The sequence below is a fragment of the Syngnathus acus genome, chromosome 8 (genome assembly GCF_901709675.1).
Source record: "Syngnathus acus chromosome 8, fSynAcu1.2, whole genome shotgun sequence".
NCBI lineage: Eukaryota > Metazoa > Chordata > Actinopteri > Syngnathiformes > Syngnathidae > Syngnathus > Syngnathus acus.
In genome coordinates, this window is record NC_051093.1 from 2,867,868 (window position 1) to 2,889,827 (window position 21,960).

Here is a 21,960-nt window from a genome sequence, read left to right on the forward strand (position 1 = left end):
TACGGAAGAGGATTAGGGCCAGTGAAGAAAAAAAAACGAGGGGTGACAGGATTCTGACTTTTTTTCTCAGAATTCTGACTTTATTCTCAGAATTCTCAGAATTCTGAGAATAAAGTCAGAATCCTGTCACCCCTCGTTTTTTTTTCTTCACTGGCCCTAATCCTCTTCCGTGAAAGAGTGCATGGAAAACAAGACCGAGGTTGTATTCCTGAAGTTCCACTAAAGCAAGAAAGTCATTTTGCAAGAATCAAGTGAAAGGTAAACCTGAAAAACTTGAAATTGTATAAAATGAAAATAAGAAACATTTAGTTGAGTTTTTTTGTCACAATATTTATGGTGACAAACAGCTGCTGTGATGTCATCAAAGGCACTGGGGCATCAGGTACGTTACCATGGAGACAGACTGCGCAGCGTTTCCACAGCAACAGCTGGGAGGATTTATTTTTCTGGCCGACAACTAATAAGCTAAGCTTTTAGATGCAAAAATATTCAGTTTGAATTCTGTTGAGTTCACGCTGCACAACTCGTTCTGGGAGGTTTGGTTGTCGCGTGAAATTTGCTATTCTTGTCACAAGGGAATTTTGAACAAAATTTTCTCACGTCCAGAAAACCCACTGACACAGTTGGCAAACATTTGCGACCTTGAAATAAAAAAGACATTTCAAAAGAGGACACTTGACTAGCACTCTGGTCCGCTTGTTGATATGCTTTTTATTGACAGGAGAAAGAGAATAGCACCACAAAGAGAAGACGGCAACGGGAAGGCCAGGAACGTACAAAACACAATCAGGAAGTGACGCCACGTGAAATAAATGACCACTCATCATGTAATACTTGTGGAAAGCAATAAGAGCATTTCTTACAGATGCCACTCGGGTGCTCGGTTGTACACTTTTTGCATTCATTCAATTCAGTACATTAGTTGAATGATTGTGAAACTAGTGGCATTTTTTTCTCCAATATAGAACATAAGTATGAGCACAGAAGTTCAACAAGTGACTAGTGAGGCAAAAATGCAGGACATCTGCAAAGTACTAGTGAAGCACTAGTTGCAAGTCATGATAAGTACTAGCAGCACAAAGTTGTCAAGTAGTTCAGGTTTGCCCCCCTGGTAACATGTCCTGCTAGTACGCTTGAGTTGTTTTACTAGTGTGCTGAATTGTCTTCTGAATATGGCCAATGGTGAGTGCATTGGTAGGATCTGGGCAAAATGCTCAAAATGAGGAATGGAAGAAAATAACTGCAGAAAAACGCCAGCAGGGAGCGCCAAATTTTCAAAATAGAAGAAACATTTTCATTTTTAGGCTTTGTTTTGTTTCCATCTGGCAACATGCTAACAAAACAAAATGCCAACAATGTAGTTTTTCCAGTGTCACCGAGCCCTGGAATTGACAAGTGGAAAGCAAAAACATGACTCACAAATGTTTTTTTACTACCCGATATTATGGTCCATCAGTACTGTGATTGGTCACCATTTGGAAATATCCAGACCAAAAAAATGGTTGCAAAATCTTTGTAACCCAAAATGATAACTAAACCAAACTCACACATAAGGATTAAGTTTTTCTCGGCGAGTGATTGGTCATCAGGCTGCACAATGACCGCTTTGAAATATTCTGACAAACAGACAGTAAATCTCTTTTCTGCACATTGCTTGGTTAGCATAACTTGCTAACAGACATACTAACTGAGCAATGGGAGTTGTCTTTCCCTCAGCGCAGCCGTGCCGCGGAATGACTGAGTATTGAGAAAAGTGGGCGTCAAAGCGCCATTTAGGGCATGTAAACAATTTGTTTGTTGGGAGGCAGTTGCGCGGTGGGGCGGTTCGCTCAGGAGGCGTGCACATATCTGTCGGGCCCAGGTCGGTAAAGATACCTCCAGATGGCGTAGTAGTGCACGGCGGCCGCCAGCGCCACCATCACGTGCCAGATGGCGTGCGCAAAGGGAATGACGCCGTCGCTCTTGAAGAAGAGCACGCCCACGCAGTAGAGTAGGCCGCCGCACGCCAGCTCCTCCAGACCCTCCGTTGTGTTCTGACACAAAAACGAGCGGCATCGTCATCATCGTGTGCTGACAGCTGCCACAAGGGGGCAGCGGCACTTCACAAAGACGGAACAAACTTTAAAACCAAACTGTACCTTCAATTCCCCCAAAATTACCTAAAACAATTAAAGCCCAGGCTTAAATCAATTCTTAGCAACCCTAACCCTGTCCTATGTCTTGATGCCTTAATTTGAATCCCAAAACCAGGCGTAAAACCATTACCCTGACTTGAAACACTCATTTGGAAATACTAAAGTTGAAGCATAATTTGCAACCCTACCCTGCCAAAGCCCAAATCCAGAGCTTGTTTTGAAACCCTATTCTGACTCGCTTGCAGGTATGATGCAAATGCTTGACGGAGGCTGAGGCCATACTGACCATGGAGGCGACGACGGCGGCCGGGAGGAAGCCCATGGTCAGGTAGGACACCAGCTCCAGCAGCTTGTACCTGTCGGAAAACCACAGTTAGGTGGTAAGGCATAAACGCTCACCTGGTGGCGTTTAGACACGGAGCGTCTCGTCCTCTGACTTTTCGTGGTAGTTGAAGACATAGAAGGTCCCCCCGGCTGCCATCAGCCACACCAGCCAGCGCATGTGGCACGCCACGGGGCCCAGCTCGCGGAGGTTCAACCTGAGAGAGGCGGGGCAACATCAGCAATTGGCGGGGGCGGCGACTAGTGCTTGCACAATTGCACTCACCAGGGCGCGTAAGAGGCAGCGATGAAGACGTAGATGACCACCCGGTCGCACATGTGGAAACAGTGCTCCACCTCCCTGAAAAACACCCCAAAATTCAAAGCCCAATCCCTGCTTCTAATCCTAACCGAGCCTAAAAACCCTACTTGACTTTTATAAACCATGACAGCCTTTGTGTTCCCACCTCACCTCATGTGACTCCTTTTCCACGTGACCACATGGAATACGGTGGAGACGAGGAATAGGGCGCTTAGGCCCAGGCCATAGACCCACGCCGTCAAGCGCTGCCAGTCGTCGGCCGACAGCCGGTGCAGCAGCGCCGTGCCAGCCAGCGCCGGCGCAATCAGGAACTACACACGCACGCCACACATAACACACGTGAGCTGCTCAAATACTACATTGTGAAGTAGAAAAAAAAAACCCCCGCAAAACGTCGACTCACTGCGTGCGTGTAGCAGTTAGCGGCATGCTCGTAGCAGGTGGGCTGATAGCGACAGTTAGCCGAAGGTCGTCTGTTCATGAATCTGAACATCAAAAAACATTCACGCACAAATCAAAAGTCAGCAGTGATGTGTTGTATGCAGCAAAAACAAAAAAAGCAAATGCCATTCACACTTTTCAAGCAATCAAATCTATGCGTATCAGGAATCTACAAAAAGTGTGAATAAAAGCAGTAAAACTAGTCAGCAGCTTTGTGTGATACAAAACAACTATACATACCAATGAATCATATAAAGCGTGTGCATGAGTGTGGACTTTCAACAAGCTTTTTACACGTGTTTTGGACTATGTAACCCATGCAAAAACAATATTTGACTTAGCATTTAACTTGTAACCAAAATACCTGACTTTATGGCCTTTTGGCCATTGTTTCTTTAGACATTTTTGTGGGCCTACTGGTGACAAGTCATGGCAACCAAATCTTATGTTGCTGTCAGTCAATTGAGCTTTGGGTCTTGAACTTTCAAAGAATTCAAAGGCCCAGATGACCCCCAAGTTTCTGCTTCAAAGAAGAATGGTACGTCATGCGTTGCCCTGACGTATTCATTCAATCGTGTAATGACGTAACACATTATTTTACGTTGCCTTGATTTTGAATGGGAAAAAAATTACCTTTATTTATTGCTCACTCACCTATATAAGCTGTTCGCCTTTTTCATGTCAGCGTCTAGTTGTCCTTTGCAGCACCAAAAATAGATAAGTTAAGTAAAAAAAAGCGGTATGAAACAATGATGAAGCTGTCCTGTTTACAACACTTTATTAGCATTAGCTCGCCGGCTACACGCGGCACAGCCAACAACTCACGCAACAGCTCAAAGGCCCGATTTTAGTCTTTTCCTCCATAACATCCTGCATCAAGTTTTCAATGGCTGCTGAGCCTCTGAGGTAGTAAATGCATGGGAAGTGACCAGCTCGGAGGATAAAAAAGAAGCCGGTGAGGAAGCAAAAGAGGCCAACCGGGCTGCTCGAATGGACCACGCCCGCCCGCTTTCTGGCACACTGCGCATGCGCAAGGCCACCAGTCCTGTGATTGACAGTCGGTTGAGCCAATTAACAGCGAGAAAATAGACTTTTATATCAGATGGGTCAAAAAAGGTAGGCGTGGATAGATGGATAAAAAAAAAATTTAAATTGGCTTTCCATTCATACATAAACTAAAATTCTAAAACCAAAAATTAAAATGTTTAACAGCTTTGTATGTACACTATGTACTTTCCTGTTGATGTGCAGTGTTATACTGATTGATTAATGTCTGATGTTAACAAATTAGAAATATTTTCTTGATTTCCGTTATTATGAATGATAGTGGCTACTTGCAAGAAACATTGTTCTCCAGATGGCATCGTAATGGTTATTACATAAGCACGCTTGATGAGTGAAATCAGAGCGTTTATGTAAGCCCAATCCTCTGCTTTTGGCCAATGTAAAACTTTCACTTGCCAAATCATCCTTCTCAACTGACAAATACATAAAGCCCAAAATAATACATATGAAGCGATATTGGGCATACGGAACACATTTCAAGTCACGCTACAACATTTTGTGGTTAACTCCATGTGTTACCACTGTATTGCAATTCATTGTTGTGCCACATGCAGTGCAAGTAACAGCAAGCCACCTAAATTTGAAGTCATGCCTGTGAGGATTGTTGTATGCACTGTTTGTATGTGTTGCTGCACCATATGTGTTCAACTAACAGTTGATTGAAGGTTTAGGGTTACTATCACATTGATCCTTACTACTGTTAGCCTGTCAAAAAAGCATTTGTCATTGCCTGATAGCATTAAGCTATTGATTGGACCTTTGTTAGTATAAAATAGACGCGCAATGTTTAATTTCCGTTTTTTGATTGAATGGAAAATCAATTGATTACAGCAGCAAGACAAGTGTATCTACCTGCGCTTGTTTTTTGGAGTGCTCCCAACTTTTAAAAGTACTCTCTGAATTACGTAAGAGCCCCGACCAGTCTTAACCAAATGTTAGAGCCTAATCTGTGAATGGTAGCCAATCAGGGAAAAAAAAAAACACTGCTCAGGACAACAATGGCGTTGTCAATAATGCTTATGTAAAAACTAGAGTGATTTCTGACACCTTCGACACCCACTCCACTACACAGACAAAATATCAAAAACAATCACAGCGATGTTGTGTTGTAACTGTCAAAGACCGGGGTGGAAAGATTAATAGCTACCATTAATAGTACGTTCTGCTCAGATGCCTTAAAAGCACAGAAGAAACATTAAAAGTTTATGACCCTTTCGGTGATGTATGTCACAACTACCATCCAATTTCACAAATACCGTGCATTTGAAGCCAAAAGTAGTGGACTAAAAACTCAAAACAAATAAACATAGAGAATAAAGTTTAGGGTTACTGATGCACGTATGAGCCTTGAGACATTACCAAGATGTGCTCTTCCAAAGCCAGAACCCTCAAGTATCAAAGGACTGGACTACAATCTGTAAGCCTCAGAAATCAAAGTATTACATTGGCAATTGATTACTGGAAGCTGTAAAGATGGGTGGATGAAGTTCCTCCTTGTATCAGTGGTTAAAGGACTGATAGACGTTTATGACCCTGAGTGATTTAAGACACACACATTCACTCACACACTTCTGAAGGCAAAACAGATTGATGTATGACCACTCGATATCAAAGTAGTGACTGGAAATGGGCTCTCCTAGAGCAGAATAGCAACCGATGAAACCTTGCGTGATTTATGACGTCACTTAAGTCCAAAACAGATTTCACGCTTTCCGATTGTTAAGATTTCAAAGAGTTTCTTGCCCTTTGCTGGGGCTCAAAGACCTAAGCAGCGCAGAGCTGCGCTCACGGAATGAGGTTACGCCCTTCGCGATTAAAGCAAATCTATCTTCAGCGGCTTCTATTGCCTACCTGGGAAACATTTCTCCGAATGTCTTTGCTGGCCGTAATCCTGAGGCTGAAAGAGTGCGTCAAAACAAGCATATGTCTTATCAGATGTGACATCTGACATTGGGGAACAGACTGACGGCTTTGGCTCGAGGATCCTTGATCGGGATTTCACGTGCACGTACGCTTAGCAAGGCCGACAAATGTCGTGACCTCGGCGAGTTCCGACATAAAGCAAAAAAAATGGAAAGTGAGGAGAGGAAGGTTCCGGGAAGGAGTCTGGCTGGGAGCACCGTGGCGGCTCACACCATGGTGCTCTTCTTCTCCCGGAAGTCTGCGAGCGAGGGCTCGTGGTAGGTGGCCATCATGTTGGCGGCGTCCCAGCGCGCCACCGGCGCCGGGGAACTCTGCATGACCACCAGGCGGATGGGCGACTGGGTGGGCTGCGGATCGGGCGCGTACTCCTTAGTGGGGTCCTTGCCGCGGCAGTCGTACATGATGCAGGAGATGAGGAAGACGAGGAGCAGGATGACGTAGCTGGCGATCAAGATGCACAAGTTGAGGGTGACCGGGTCGATCTCCTGGTAGTTTTCCAGAAAGCCCATGACGCCCGCCGCATGCTGCTTGGCCTGGGAAGCTCAACCGCGCGAGATGGCGACGGCGGCCGCAGTGCCGCCGCAGCCGTCGGCTCGTCTTGCCGCCTCCATCTTCTGCCCAGTTTATTTTAGTGATGCAAAGACTTTGACGGACGCCACTCCTCCCGAGCCCCGATCGTTAGCTCGCTTTAACAAGTTAAACCGCAACTCCGTGACAGAGTCTCGCTTATATCATCCCCTGGCCTGCATACGGTGTGTGTGTATGTGTGCGTGTGTGTGTGTGCATGTGCGTGCGTGTGTGAGAGTGTGTGTCTGTGGTGTAATCTTAATCTCGATTGTGAGCAGGGATTGCCGGCCCCTGCCATCTGGCGAAATTACGGGTCAGGGAGCTGTAAAGGAGCTCAGGTTAGCATGCTAGCAAGTCAGAATAGCTAGTTGAGCGTTTCGTCCATTTCCTTCATATCCATCTTAAGATCCATGTAGTGCACGTTTGTACTCACCAGTGCACAAATCAGTGCATCAGAAGAAGCACTACTAGCAACATTTTGTCCAATCTTAGAATTGTGTTCAGTGTGTGTGTGCGTGCATGTGTGTTTGAGTAAGGCGTTTGCTGATTGGCGATGACCGCCAACCAGCAGGGAGTCGTAAAAGCGACGCCTGGCTATTGTGCGTCGCACGTCATCTCGACCGCCCGTGCAGGAATGTTTGCAACTGACGATGCCAAAGAATCCCAAGCCCAGCTCATCAATGACCACCCCCTGCTTGTGAACACCCACCAACTCCTAAACAAGGGGGGGGGGGGGTTTGATGTGAACGAAAGGATAAATGTGACCTGTTGAGTGCTTGGAGGTGAAAAGTGAACTTGTTACGCAAGGCGAGATGTCGTAAGAAGACTCTCGGGAGGTCCGCTCGGTTTGTTTGCGCCCTTCGCTCACTCGCAGGCCCAGCGCACCTCCTAGTTTATTTTGTTAGCTCACAGGCAAAGGTTGGGTCTCTCTGAACAACTTTTGGACATAAAAACTTTTTCCTCAGCATTTTTTGAAATACAGATGATGATGATGCTGCCCAGAGATTGAGAGGTTGAAAAAGAAACGTGTAAAAATGGTGTCACGTGCATGCCAGGCCACTAGGTGGCTATGTCACTTTCAAATGTTTGAATTTCTTGCTTCCAGAAACAATCAGGTTTTCTAAGCCTGACCCTAAACTGTAAAGCCGGACTCGAACACTAACTTCAAATCCGACTAAGTTGCTGTGTGTTTTGTGGTTGTCGCTATTTTGAATGTTAACATCAAAATCAAAGGCATTTCATTTTGCTTTTTTTTCATGATATTGACTACAAAAGCTGGGGAGCATTTGACGTTTCATCACGCTAACCATCGCAAAGACATTGTGCGTCATCGGGGCGGCGTGCTCAACATGTGATCCCACACATGGAGCTCATCAGTCCTCAACCGGCGTGGGAACGTAACAAAGACAGCCAAGATGGAGAAAAAGAGGAAGAGGTACGACTCAAAGCATGTTCGCATAAACTATATGATGTCTCTATGATCACGTGAGAACACTCGATTGTGTGTCGACAATATCCCCGTGACTATTGTGAGACAATTGTGTCTTGGATGTCATTGATGAGAAATAAAAAAAAAAAGACAACTGTAACTTGAAGATGAAATAACAATGGTGTCATTGTAGGCCATTTGATTAGCAAACAGATGATTCTTTAAAGACCCTATGATAGGGTCCAACTAGACAATTGTGTCTTTGATGTCTCCTTTGAATAAGCTTTAAGTGTCTTTGCTACTAGTTGGTCTAGTGGGTGTAGGGGGTCAATTAAAAAAAGTTGAATGTGTGGTTGGGGTCAAAGTAAAGCCAGCGTGTCTTTGAGGTTCGGAAGAACTTTGTGTGGCTGATGTGTCCGAATGAGGGCCGGGAGCACCTCAGGGAGCCGGCCAACGACGCCAACACTTGCAACTCTTGGCAGGACATCAATGAGTCCCGGCCAGGGCGGAGGACGTTTTTACATTGCAGAAAAGAGAGTCCAGTCAAAAGTTGGAGTAAGTTTCTGAAAGTTAGTCCGGGAGAAAAGTCATCTCAATGCTTGCTTTTAAATGATTTCTTTTTGATTATTATTATTTTTGCCTCATTTGATGATAGGAAGGACGTCTGTTTATTGGTCCTTTGTCACTTAATGGGACTGGGATTCTAGGAACTCCCGAGTGGAGGTTCACTGGTGCCAGGACAGGAAGTGGCTGAGTGCGACACACACACACACACACACACTGTGCGAGTGAGAGTTTGGGCGAGGTTCCCGCCGGCCGGCGGCTGACGTGACTTCCTTCCAGTGGGCGTCTCCTGTGAAGGCTGCCGTCGGCGTCAAGGAGGTCGCCTTCCTTCAAACATCCTGCAGAGCCGCCGCCGTTAACACGTCACTCACGCCAGTCGGTCGCTGCGGTCATCGTTAGCTTCATGCTAACGTATAATACCAAAAGCCATAGACAAGCAAACGAAAATTAGCACCTGTAACTGTGATTCTACATCCACACACGGAGCAGTAACTAGAAGATGAATCATATCATGTTTTCAATTCTTCTTCTGTTTCTCTGCTTGTTGTGGCAAAACGTTAGCGTGTGTGTCAGGAGAGATTTCGGGGGGTGATGGCCACACATGGCCGCAGCGTGTGTGTGTTGGGGTGTCACCATTGACGCAAGCCAGGCGTTGAGTTGTAGTGTCGAGTATCAGGCAGACGCATAGCAACGCAAAGGCTGCCTATAAATAAACTTTTGACGGGCTGCTCAGACGGGAGGCTTTTGGACTTTGTTTTTCCTCCGCGCACAATTGGAGTCTTTCATTCATTAGCGTCGTACTCAAGCGCGTTGTCACCAACGGATCCCAAAAAGAAGAATTATGGTCACGTGTAACATATTTTTAGATGAATTTGAAATGATAACGAAAAAAAGACATGTCCTCGTTCCACTTTATTCAAATAAGCATACATTGTCTCATACAAAAGACGACTCCTTGTGAGTCAGAAGCCCTTTAGAGTCATTGGGATTAGTTTGTACATGGATGAAAATTTATTAGAGCAATATGTCAAGCGAAGCTCGGCTTGAATTCAATGTTGTGGATGTTGAAAAGATCTTCAAGGCACATTTGGAGCACATGTGAGAATGAAAGGCAAAGTTGTAAGCACTCGTAGCATCCGGTACCTTCAGTTCATCCAAAAGTGCTTGAACGAGTCAACAAGTCATCCTGGACTTGCACTAAAAGTGTCCTCTGTGTTGCCCGCACGCAGGCCCAAACTCAAAAAGGTGAAAAAGAAACCTTGTGAGTGCATATTTGAGGTATGAGCAGGAGCGCACAGGGGGGGGGGGGTACCCGAGTGGGCATCCAGGGCAACCCTCCCCTGTCGACCCAAAAAAATGTCAAGACTGCAAAATCTTTCCTGACATTTGGAGTCAAGCCATGTGGCAGGAGTCCCCCACTCAGGTTCTTGCAGTTCCCCGTTGTCTCACCAGGTGGCGCTCAGGTGAAAAGTCTCCTTTGATTGGTCACCAGCACGGTCTGGCTCTCACGCCGCCGCTCCTTCTTTCGTTGCAGGCGGAGCCGCCAGCAGACGGCGCTGGACGCCAGCAGCGCCAGTCCGGCCGCCAGCAGCACCAGGCCCAAGTAGGAGATGGTGGAGCCGTGCGAGTTGAAGCTGTACGCCACCGCAGTCACCACCACGCCAGCAATCAGAACCACCACGCCGAACGGCACCGTGCAGCGGTAGCACGACAGCTCGGCGCCACCCGTCGCCGCTGCCAGCTGGACCTCGTTGACCAGGGGGATGTTGACCGTCGCGCTGGCACCGGTGGCGGGCCCGTCGCCTCCGCTGCCACTTTTCTCCGTGCTCGGCGGGGTTTTCATGGCATCCTGAGCGCCATCTTCCGGCATGGCGCAGTCCGACGGGCTCGGGCTGCTCATGGACCAGGCTTCGTCCTCAATCAGGTCCGCCTGCCTGTGTGGACCAACACATAGGCGCATCAGAGCTCACAGAATTCCTCACAGCCAGGGAATGTTAATGAACTGGACCTGGACACGTTCCGGAAGCATGTCCTAAACAATGCTCAGACTCCCGCAGATGTTTGTTGTCAGAACTGCCGGTGGCGGCGAACCCACGTAACCCCCGCTGCATTCCGGGCCGCCTCCTGACTCCGGCCGAATGACGCAGGAGCCGCGAGGCCAGCACAAGCTGAGACATTCCCCGGAGAGTGCCCGAGATGGCATTACGGCTACAAGCGTGAGGCCCGGCATGCAAAAGTTCGACTCGGCCTTCTGCAGATGTTTCGTTTTTGTTTGTTTGAAATATTGCAAAATGGTGAAATACTGCAGCTGGCCGTGATTATTCAGCCAATTACTTTCACAACATTTCCCCAGCGGCGCATGTTTCTCCCGCCCTTGGATTAGTTCCAGGATGGCTGATGAGTTAAGGTCACTGTTGCCGTAGTTACCTTGAAAAAGTAATCTAGTTATCAATTACTTCTGGGAAAAGTTGGATTACAGTGGCTCCCTGCTATCTTCTCCCCCAGTACAATGTAAAAAAACATTTGGGGGGGCTAAAACAGTCATTTAAATTGGAACAACTTTGAAATTTAAATTACTGACACTTTTTACAACAAAGCAAGCAAGTTGCTTGATTTTTTTTTTTTACTTCTGTCTTTAGCTTTATCTTCTATTCTTCTTTGTTGAAAATGTGGCAACAACACTTAAAATATTGTTTTAATTGCCAGAATTAATTTTCTATTTTTTTTTCAAAGTTTGTTGCCTTGTAATTTGGAGTTTACTCAACTTGTAAGTCCACATTGGAGCGGTTAGTTTTAGTGTTTGACAAAGTCTTGCAAAAAGACGTGGCTCACCTGGAAATGGAAATCCAACATGTGTGGAATGGAAGCTTGCCTCTGCTGCCTTCAAATTTGCATCGAGAGTGTCGAGAAACTTGGACGTGTTGCGTTCAAGTTGCACGTTGTCGCTGCGCGTCTCATTCATGAGCACGCTGGCCGCTCTCGGAGCTCACACTGACGTCACCGATGCGCTTCCATTGACGACACAGCGCATGTGTCAATCTTCACGCGCGAGTTACTGTACTACTGCATCCGGCTTATTATTACACAATAAAAGATTCTCTACTGCACAGTTCGAATACGGATTCAACTCTTGACGTCAAAGTGGAAATAGTACAAGAGCTGAAATATCCTGAAGTGGTTTTGATACAGTCAATCATGTGGAAAGTGTGAACACTTTTCCCGTCGTTGTCTCAAGTCATTTTGCTGTTTGGTCTTTTTGATAGCTTTTAATTTGGTGGTGGTAGTGAGCGGAAACCGATGGCATCAGCAGCGTTGCTTGTCAGTCTGCCGTCATGTCGTCGCTGCGCTTCACCGATGAAGACTTCGCGGCGGCTTGGAAGGAGCTGGACCAGCCGCAGCTGGACGGAGGGTGGGAGCTTTTCACCGAGACCATGGGAGTCAACATTTACAGACTTCTCGAGCAGGTTGCACATTCCCAAACACAATTCGCACGCCGTTTGGCACGCACTGCCGGGTCCCACACAGCCGCAACAGAAACACTCCCATTAAGCGCTCCAAATCGGAAATAGTCCGAACCTGCTTTCTTTAAGTATCACCAAACTGTATTAGATGTAGTCAGAATTAAAATGTTGCCCCTCTCAAAATATAACGCTTACCGAATCAAAAAATGATTGTAAATCCTAAATAATAAAACCCATATTTTTAATTCGGCATACGGCTGATAGGTTTGTGTACGTTTGATTTTAATGTTTGCACTCCCTGCAAAAACTACTGACGGAGTCAAAATGATTCCATACATCAATTCAATTTATGTAATCCATCTGATGGAATCAGAGTGACACTTGAGCAGTGATTTTTTTATGCATAATTATGCTGTCATAAAAAAAAACATAAAAAACACAAACAGGTGAATTAGGTGCCTTCTTTCTGCCATCTAGTGGTGGACCATTTCATTATTCTGTTGCTGGCAGCGGCAGATGAACAAAATAAATTGACATCACAGCTTCCAGCAGCAAATTGCAGCAAGTGCTTCACTCTTGTGGCTAGTTGTCATTCATGCTTACACTTTCCTCGGCGCTGACGTCATGACGAGTCACAAAATAATCTCCAGTTTTAATCCCACTCATGCACTTTGGGATTAGTGGCAATACAGAAGGGGTGGGCTGTATGTTCCTGACCAGCCATCGTAACTGAAAACCACACGTTGTACAGAGACCATCAAAAAATATAATGAAAAAAGTATGAGAATACAAAAAATTTACTCTGCAACTGTAACTATACTGTAAAAGCCATCCAAAACAATGACTTAAAAATGTGAAATTTTTCTTGATTGCAAGCAAAATTAAAAAAAAGTTTTCGTCTGTTTTCAGGAAACGGGTCTTTATGAGTACAAAGTGTTTGGCTCGCTGGCTGACTGCGAGGCGGATCTTTGCGCCGACGTCTACATGGACCTGGCCTACCGCAAGCACTGGGATTCCTACGTCAAAGGTAACCCAACGCCACACCAAGTCTCTGGTCCTCACTCCCGGTGAAAAATGTGCGCGTGGTTGAAAACTCAAGTGTTTGGCATTCTCTTTGTCTTCATGCGTGTCTGCAGAAAGTGGCAGGTAAGATGCAGCCAGTCGGCTTGCTCACGTAGCCTCGTCCAGACCTAGAAGCCCGTTTGTTGCTCCGCCTCCTTTTCAAACTGCCGCAATTAGGACATCTTTAGAATATTACTTTATTTTCCTTCAGATTAAATATGAAAAAATAATTGAGTGGAATCTCTTGCTACCTTTGCGCTTGCTTGTTAGAGCTGGTTGAGAAAGAGATTGACGGCCAGGCAGCCATCTACTGGGAGGTCAAGTACCCCTTCCCTCTGTCCAACCGAGACGTATCCTTCCCCTGAGCGTAGCCGGCAAGCTGCCTGGTGTCTTCGTGGCGTTTTCCTTCACATGGCGCATTCAGTACGTCTACGTGAGGGAGCGCCGCCTGCTGGATGTGGACGGCAGGAAGATCTGGGTGGTCCTGGCCAGAAGCTCGCCCGAGACACCTTACCCGGAGAAGAACGGCGTGCTGAGGGTTAAAGACTACAAGCAGACCATCGTCATGGAGGCCGACGGCCAAGCCGGAACCAAAGGTAACCCGAGGACGCAATCCAGGGCCATCATCAATAATCATCCATCCGTTTGATCATCGTGCTCCTGAACTTTACAGTCTTCATGAATTACTTTGACAATCCTGGCGGGATGATTCCCAGCTGGTTGGTCAACTGGGCGGCCAAGGTAAGGACGACTTCGGCTTGTGTTTTCCATCAGGCTTGTGGTGATGTCATGTGACCTTTGTTGTCCCGGTCACCAGAGCGGCGTTCCAAGCTTCCTCACTGACATGAAAAAGGCGTGCGCCAAGTATCCGCTCTACTGTAACAACAAATGAAAACACTTGACGGCGCTGAAGTGAGTGACGGCGGATGTCGTCTGTCGTCTGCATGATGTTGGATGTTCCTGCTGTTTTTTATTTACACACTCCCTTCCTTTATGTGCAATCTGAGCCTATTGGGGAGGCGCATTATAGCCGTTTCAAATGTGTTTACATTCAAAATGACATATGCAATGTAAATGATGATGTGTCAGAAATGAACTTTTGTGCTTCTCAAGCATCTTTACTCTACAAATGATCCCATTGTCATCCTCCTTGTTGATTGTGAAAAAAAATTCCACGGCAAGTAAACAAATATTTATTATAAAGCGACTGTGTATTCAATGAGACCTTTCACTAACATATAAAGTATGCCAAATACGTAACATATTTTTTGGGGGTGGGTGATGTCATTTTCCCATAGGTTCAAAGAGTAACGAAACATGAAAATATACAAAAATGACTCAGTGATTTCAAGTTAATGTTGAAAATGTGTCCAGTTGTAAAGTTTGATTAATATCTAGTGTTCCCATGTTTATGTCGAGTCTTGTGTTTACCAAAATAATGCCCCTAATTTATTTTAATTCGGGGCGCCATGCTGTGAACGGATGTGACGTCACGGTGTTTGCAAGCGAGCCAGTTTCGCTTGCTTCTTAGTTTGACATCGAGACGTCGGTTATATCGGATTTATCGTTTTTTTTTATTTGCCTTCAGTCGGTTAGTGCCAAAATGATTCAAATTCGTCAGAAAAGGCCGCGTTGACGTTGAGAATGCAGCCGAGCCAAGACGGCTGGCTGTCAACGCCGCCGCGTCACTTCTTTCAGGTAAGATGGCTGCTCTCGTGGCGACTTTTCTTGAGAAACCATAAAGATAGAACTCAACAGGTAGACTTTAATTGCTGTGTGCAGCCATGAGCGCTAGATGGCAGTGATGCTTCAGGCAAGGCGTAGACTTTCATTGCTCTTTACGTTCAAGCAAACGGAACAGAAAAAAACGTGTGGGATGACAGCAGCTATCGTTTGGGGGTCAGAGGTCAGGGCCTAAAGTTTGCCAAATAAGATTCATCACTAAAAGTTATTTGATTCCAACCATTGAAGGTCTCCTTTTCCAACATTGCAGTCATCATTCACACGCAATTGAATTTCTCCACAAATTGCAAATTGTCGAGTTGTAAAAGAAAAAGTCGCACAAGGCTGACTGAGTCCCTCCACTCCCCCCCCCCCCCGCCGGACGTCAGCTCAGATTTCCCAGGTGCCTCTCTGTCTGCCAGACGTAACAAAATAACGTCTCTGCTGGCCAGCTTATTTTTCAAGCGCTTTGCTCTCTTTTTGCTCATTTCCTCACCAGATGACTACAGCAGATAGTCATTTGCGCTTCTTCTTCTGCTTCTCCTTCTTCGTCCATCACCTTGTTTGCGTCCATCACCAATAGTGATGCTTTTGGAAAAAAATATTTTGAGCTACGGAATGTGATGGCACTTTGTGATGTTGCCGTACCGGCAAAAACAGCTTGAAGCAAGCATGCTTGGCTTCTTTGGACTTTTTGGAGTGGGTCTTTTCATTTCCTCAAAGTGATGTTGTGCGACCATCTCTCAACTGACAGTGAGAGAGTGGATGGGTGAAAACAGGGGTCACTGTAGCTTCTTCCAATGTGTGTGTGTGTGTGTGTGTGTGTGTGTGTGTGTGTGTGTGTGTGTGTGTGTGTGTGTGTGTGTGTGTGTGTGTGTGTGTGTGTGTGTGTGTGTGTGTGTGTGTGTGTGTGTGTGTGTGTGTAGTGACATGGCAATTTGGTGTGGAATGGCACACTGTCACCAAGGTTCAGTGATCAAAGGGGTGGCAGATTTTGTGATGGTGTTGTGTGAGGGATTTGGGGGGGCGGGGGTCAGTATTACAGTTCACACCCCAGCGAGCCCTCCTTCACGTTTCCACCCTCGCCCCCCCTCTGCCGCCACGACTCCGCAGACCCATTTAATGGAGGGGAGGGTCACATTTGTGGCAGTTGGAGAGACCCCGAGGGGGCGACAAAGGTGTGTTGCGCAAATCTTCCGCTCAGCAGACTTTGAGTTGTTTGGAAGAGCACATGATTGTTTTTTTATTGCGTTAGTTTAGTCGAGTACACATCATTGGCCTGATAGGTGGGCGGGGAGTGTCATGGTGGCCCCCGTGTAAACAGCAGATTTCAGGGCTCAAAGAGATTCTGGCCAGCGTGTCAGGTGGGACATTTCAAGGACATTTGGACAAAAGATACCCAAATAATTCCAAGTCTCAATTGAAACCCTAACCCGGACTCGAAACTCTCATTTAATCTGAAAGCAAATGTCTTTCCTTGCTGTTTGACCCGCTCGTGACCCTTGTGGATGTGTTAATCCACCACCTCAGTTTTGAGTGACGACAGCGCCTCCTGGTGTCGAGAGCCGAGACGAGTAAGCGCCTGGGTGGCACGCGGGGCCTCCCCGCCTGGCGCCCGCCTGTAATTTTACCTTCTCATTCATCAGCCACAGATATTAATAATAAAGCCACATCTGGATTCACTTTACTGTCTGACTCGAAGCCTCCACGCTCCTCCAGCCGCTTTCTCTCGGGCTGGCCTCACAATCATTCAACCCTTCCCTGTGTAGCGCTTTCTACTAAGTGCACCTAGAAAGGCCCTAAAATGTCCACTAAATGGCATGTGATTGGGGTTCTCCCCATTTGTGGTGAAGAGCGACGCCGGCGCGGCAACGAGCCGCCGCCGCCATAGCACGAGATTCGCCAGAGCGGAGTAAATCACCGTGACGAGCTGTCAAGGTGGGGCCGGGCCACCGCCGCCGGCCGCCAGACTTGGCGGGCCGCCCCGAGCGCTCGTCCCGAGCCTGCCCGACCGGCGGCGGCGGCAGGCAGGTGACAGAGGTCCGTGTGTGCGAGCTCGCCACGACAGACAGCGGCTTCACTGCGCTTTTTCGCCGCCGAGTCGTCCGCGTGCATCACTCATCTGCTCATGAGTCAACACGCATGATGTCAGCCGGCCTCGCACACAACCGGACTGTATTAGCATAAAAGAGCTTATTTATTAAAGAAAGGTTGGAGGGGTGGGGCGCGGGTAGGGGGGGAGGCTCTTTTCCATGCCGTGGACTGAGCTGTACCTCCCAGCGAGAGCCGCAAACAAGCTGCTAAAAACACTTAAGCGGTTCCCCCCGTGCAGAAATAAACACGGGCCAATTAGCGCTCTTATTTTTGGAAGGCGTTCAGCTGCCAGCGCAAGTTGACAATGCGAGCACGCAGACCCGGCCGGCCCGACGGAGACGACTGGAATTTCAGCGTGGACACTCGTCGATGCACACACGCACGCTCTGTACTCAAGTACAGATACTCGAGTAAAAAACTAAGTGCTGAATCAAATTCTAAATAAGTACACATTGTCGAGCTTCGGGTTAGGGTTGACTAATGAGTCTAAGCAAAAAAATAAGTCATTACCTCTACAGTATGTGTTTTTTACGGAATTGTTCAAGCAGTTGAATATTTTAGTGCCACCTGGAAATGTCCTCTGTCCACTATTGTTTACAAACATGATTAAGATATCTGAAAGACTTTCCCTTTCTCTATTGAAGTCTGTATTTACATCATATTGTCTTAAAAAATAATGTAACCAGTATGTTATGTCATCAGAGAAACACCTGAAGAATCGACTTTGATACAGAAATGATACGTCTGTGTCGATTCTCTCTCAATTAGGTCACGGTCATCTGTGGATAGCATTGATGTGTTTCCACTTTGTTCCTTCCCACCACTGCGGATGAACAGAACAATCGGGCCACTATTATCCCGCAAGAAAGATTCTTGATTTATGAAGTGCCAATTGGGAGCAGAGTCTCGGCGGAACGCGGGGGGGCGGACGCCTGGGTACAAGCAAGCGTCTGTCAGGAACGGCCGAACTTTCCGCGCCGACGGGTCTTCTGCCGGCCCACGTAAACGCCGGTCGGACACCGTTGCAAACGGGGACGCCCGCTGTTCCACCGCGCCGCTCGTCAGGCTCCATTTAGGATCCCGGCAGGTTGATGGAGAGCCGAGTCATCCATCAACGGCGTCGGTGTTTTTCTAGATAGCGCTCAAATAAAGACACGCCGCCGGCGGGAGTCACGCCCCGGAACGCTGTGACCACCGTTCCGCTCGTGAAGGTTTGGTGCGTCTGAGGGCCTCGTCGGCCTTCATTTTGGAGTCTCCATTAAGGAATACTTTCAAGTGTGTTTTAATACCGTGGTTGGCTTTTTTAAAAAAAAAAAGAAAGTTGCTGCGTATGGCGTCTGGAAGACATCCCTGTGATAAATGGGGCTTCACTGTAGATTAATTTGAAGTGTCATAAGTTTGCTAAATTGCTTAAATTGGTGGCGGTGATGTGAGTTGGCGTCGCACAAGCAGAAGTGATGGCGCGCTTGTGTAATGGAGGAGGAAGGAGGGGGGGAGCAAAGTGCTAAACAAACTAGCAAATGACAAACCTCGGCAAGCGCCAGAGTCAACAGCAGCGGGCCGGCCTGCGTGTGTTCAGCTTGAGGCCGCAATTAGCCGCGGTGTGAAAGTCGGCAGGCGAGCAGATAAGAGCGCTCGCTCCGCGCCGCTTTTGTCTCCTTGAGGATGCGCTCGCTTTGTTGGCTTCTGGTGTTTGCGTCTGGCCGATGAGAAAACAGCAGGGGAAAGAGCGGCAGTCAACCTTCGCTCAACGATCCATACAATACGTGAAGAAGCACCTTATCGAGAGAGAAACTTTGGGAAAATGATTAGTTTTGTCAAGGGTGTCCCACAAGGTTCAATCTCAGGTCCCTGTATTCTTCATGTAAACAAGTCAAATGATAAAAACACACTTTTGGAAGTATCCCTTAAATGTCTCTTCTCACGCTCTCGCTGTCAAGAAGTGTTTGAGTATGAACGCACTTCCAATTTGTTCAAATCGTATCTCACAACCCCATCCTGTACGTAACCACAAAACAAAATCTTCCTTTAAAATATCTTGTCAGATGATATCAAATATCTTCAATCTTGGACCCAATCCTCTTCTGTCTTCTATAAGCAAGCTACCATCTGCGTGTTAAGGCTGTGAGGTCATTATATGTGCAGATGATATTATAATTTTTGTAATGGGTAAAATCATTCTGAGGCTGCTGCCCAGCCTCCAAAGCTCATGCGAAATGTTATGTTAAACATTGCAAACTGGTTGAGTAACTGTCATTTATACAAATTATACTTCTCAAAAACTGCAGCCATGTTTGTTTGCCAAAACAAACCATGCACAGAACCTGATGTTTTTATTTCTGCACAGAGAATCCAAACTGTAAATCAGTGGTTCGCAGACTTTTGACACCAAGTAGCACCTAAAATAAATACTTTGCTTTCCAAGTAGCAACATTACAAATAACATTAAAATACAGTAGCGTAAAAGGCCCAAGTGTTCATCAAAAAGAAGATGGAGGTTTGATTCCCAAAACGTATATTTATGATTTTGACTGTGGACAGTTCTACCACTAACATTACCATAAATTATAGGACAATATATAAAAAAATCCTACATTTTTCTACTTAAAAATAATATAAATATAAATATAAAAAATATAAAAATGTGACTATTCTTGCGAGATTAATTTGTTAATTTTCTTGAGGAAAAAAATTACTTTATTCCTATTATTAAATTTGAAAATTGCAACGCTTTTCTGTTGATATGCTGTCTAATTAATCTTCCTTTCGAGTGTGTCAGGCGTGCTCGATGTCACCGCTGTTCACGCCACGCTGACGTTTTCCAGACTTTTGGCCATCGTTTGGCCATAAACCAAAGCAGGCGTGAATTAGCTCATTGACAAAGCAAACAAACGGGCATTTATCCGTGCTGCGCCGCCAACAACCGAATCATTACGAAAACCATCCTCGAGTTTAGACAGCCTCGCGTTCGCCGCTGACACTTCACGACTCCCGCTCGCTCGCTAATGTTTACTCGAGAGCCAACAGGCGGCCATATTGTGTTGCCAGAGCCGCGCGCCTGCGACTCTAATTCTTTCATTGACCCCGCTTGTAACTCTATTTACTTGCACCATCAATGGCGTTACTGTGGAGTTCCGCTATTCGGGGTGGGATAGGGACTCAGATAAGGATCTCAATTAGCAAAAATGTGCTATAATTGACGGCCATTGGAATGCGTTGGACGGATTCAAATGAGCATGTTCACTTTTGAAGTATGCGTACAGTTTGACTGGATTTCCCCCTCGTCTGTCACGTGTGAGGCTGCGTATCAACGGTTGTTTCTCTCAGAAACTCGCAAAGTGTCAAGGAGGAGCCGAAGAATCCAGCACATGTTGCACGCAAGCTCGCAGGCGCCACGAGAAGGATTTACGCATCTTAATAGGCCTGACCAATGCGAGACGGATGCGCTGCTCGTCCCAGCGCGCTGATTTAGGCAAGTCTGCAAAAGCGACAGGGGGCGTCGAACGTCCCCCCTCCCCACACACACGCCCACCAAGGAGGAGGTGTGGGAATGTCCTCCTCCTCCTCCGGCAGACAACAAGCGCGCATTGACCGCGCGGCCATCCGGTGACATCACGCGCGCCTCCCACCATAAAAGGTGTCGAAGCGGCGTCGGGACGGACGGACAAGCGCGACGGGCCCGCGAGGAGGCGTCCGCACGCTCAGCATGGACGCCTCTCACCCGTAATTGCGCATCGTGTCGACATGGACGGCAACCTGGCGGCCGTGTGCGCGGTTCTGCTCGTGTCAGTCGGCCTGCTGACGGAGCGCGTCGGTTGTCAGCACTACTTCCTGCTGCGGCCGGTGCCTAGCGACAGTCTCCCGCTCGTGGACTTGCGGGAGGACCCGGACCCCGCGCTGGACCCCCGGGAGCGCGACCTCAACGAGACGGAGCTGCGCGGAATCCTCGGGGACTTTGACAGCCGCTTTCTGGCGCTGTCGCGGCCGCCGCCCCCCGCCTCAGAAGAGGCGCAGGCTAAATCGGCCGAGCTGCCGGAGGTCGATGATGAGATGCGGCAGAGGCTGCCCAAGGAGATCCGCGCGCTGGACTTGGACGCGCAGATGCTGGGGCGGCGGCACAAGGGCGGCAAGAAGCTAAAGCGGCGCTTGCAGCAGTGGCTGTGGGCGTACTCCTTCTGCCCGGTGCTGCACTCCTGGACCGACCTGGGCGCGCGCTTCTGGCCCCGCTATGTGCGGGCGGGCAGCTGTCCGGCCAAGCGTTCGTGCTCGCTGCCGGAGGGGATGACGTGCAAACCTGCCGCGTCCGTGCACCTCACCGTGCTCAGGTGGAGATGCGCGCACAGGAAGGCGGGACTCAAGTGCGCCTGGATCCCTGTGCGCTACCCCGTCATCACCGACTGCAAGTGCGCGTGCGCCACATAAACCGAATATTTGATTGGACGCCACACCTACAAAATAACATTATTTCCCTTCATGGGGGGAAAAAGTCATCATGTTTAGCGCAAGGTGACTTGCTGCCATATTCCAGAATGTGGAACAAGTTTGGTGACCTATATGCACATGACGTGTATCACTCAGCATTATTTGTAACCAGAGTGCGGATGCTCGCCTGGAAATGTTGTCTTTGTCAGAGGTGCATTGTGGATGACGAGTGTGCATCTTGTAAATTAAGAACTTTTTTTTTGGGGGGGGTGCTATTTATTCTTTATATTCTTTCAATAAAACAAATATGATTTCAAATGTACTCGCCTTCTTCTTTGCACCATCAGTGATGTCATCAGTTGAGACCGTCTCCCCGTCTTTGTGTACAGTATTTTTCCGTCCTCATTCAGTTTTTCTTAGTGTACTATGTTT

General features: G+C 47.3%; 4 protein-coding genes across 4 annotated transcripts; 2 read left to right on the forward strand and 2 right to left on the reverse strand.

The window, feature by feature from the left end:
* Window positions 1-691: 691 nt before the first annotated feature.
* mmd (monocyte to macrophage differentiation-associated) lies at window positions 692-6,340 on the reverse strand. Its single transcript, XM_037256983.1, has 8 exons — window positions 6,136-6,340; window positions 3,874-3,916; window positions 3,182-3,263; window positions 2,929-3,089; window positions 2,743-2,817; window positions 2,573-2,674; window positions 2,422-2,491; window positions 692-2,033 (listed from the first exon to the last, which is right to left on the reverse strand). The coding sequence occupies exons 1-8, from the start codon at window positions 6,233-6,235 to the stop codon at window positions 1,830-1,832; spliced, it is 837 nt and encodes a 278-aa protein (XP_037112878.1). The 5' UTR covers window positions 6,236-6,340; the 3' UTR covers window positions 692-1,829.
* A 3,320-nt stretch (window positions 6,341-9,660) lies between these two features.
* On the reverse strand, window positions 9,661-11,771 carry tmem100a (transmembrane protein 100a). Its single transcript, XM_037256988.1, has 2 exons — window positions 11,600-11,771; window positions 9,661-10,701 (listed from the first exon to the last, which is right to left on the reverse strand). The coding sequence occupies exon 2, from the start codon at window positions 10,665-10,667 to the stop codon at window positions 10,227-10,229; it is 441 nt and encodes a 146-aa protein (XP_037112883.1). The 5' UTR covers window positions 10,668-10,701; window positions 11,600-11,771; the 3' UTR covers window positions 9,661-10,226.
* Window positions 11,772-12,060: 289 nt separating this feature from the next.
* Window positions 12,061-14,495, forward strand: LOC119126000 (phosphatidylcholine transfer protein). The gene is made up of 6 exons (XM_037256985.1): window positions 12,061-12,231; window positions 13,138-13,255; window positions 13,561-13,640; window positions 13,715-13,886; window positions 13,964-14,031; window positions 14,108-14,495. Exons 1-6 carry the CDS (start codon window positions 12,100-12,102, stop codon window positions 14,180-14,182), a joined length of 645 nt encoding a protein of 214 aa, XP_037112880.1. The 5' UTR covers window positions 12,061-12,099; the 3' UTR covers window positions 14,183-14,495.
* Window positions 14,496-20,511: 6,016 nt separating this feature from the next.
* On the forward strand, window positions 20,512-21,835 carry nog1 (noggin 1). The gene has a single exon (XM_037257406.1). It carries the CDS (start codon window positions 20,851-20,853, stop codon window positions 21,526-21,528), a length of 678 nt encoding a protein of 225 aa, XP_037113301.1. The 5' UTR covers window positions 20,512-20,850; the 3' UTR covers window positions 21,529-21,835.
* The last annotated feature ends 125 nt before the right edge of the window (window positions 21,836-21,960 follow it).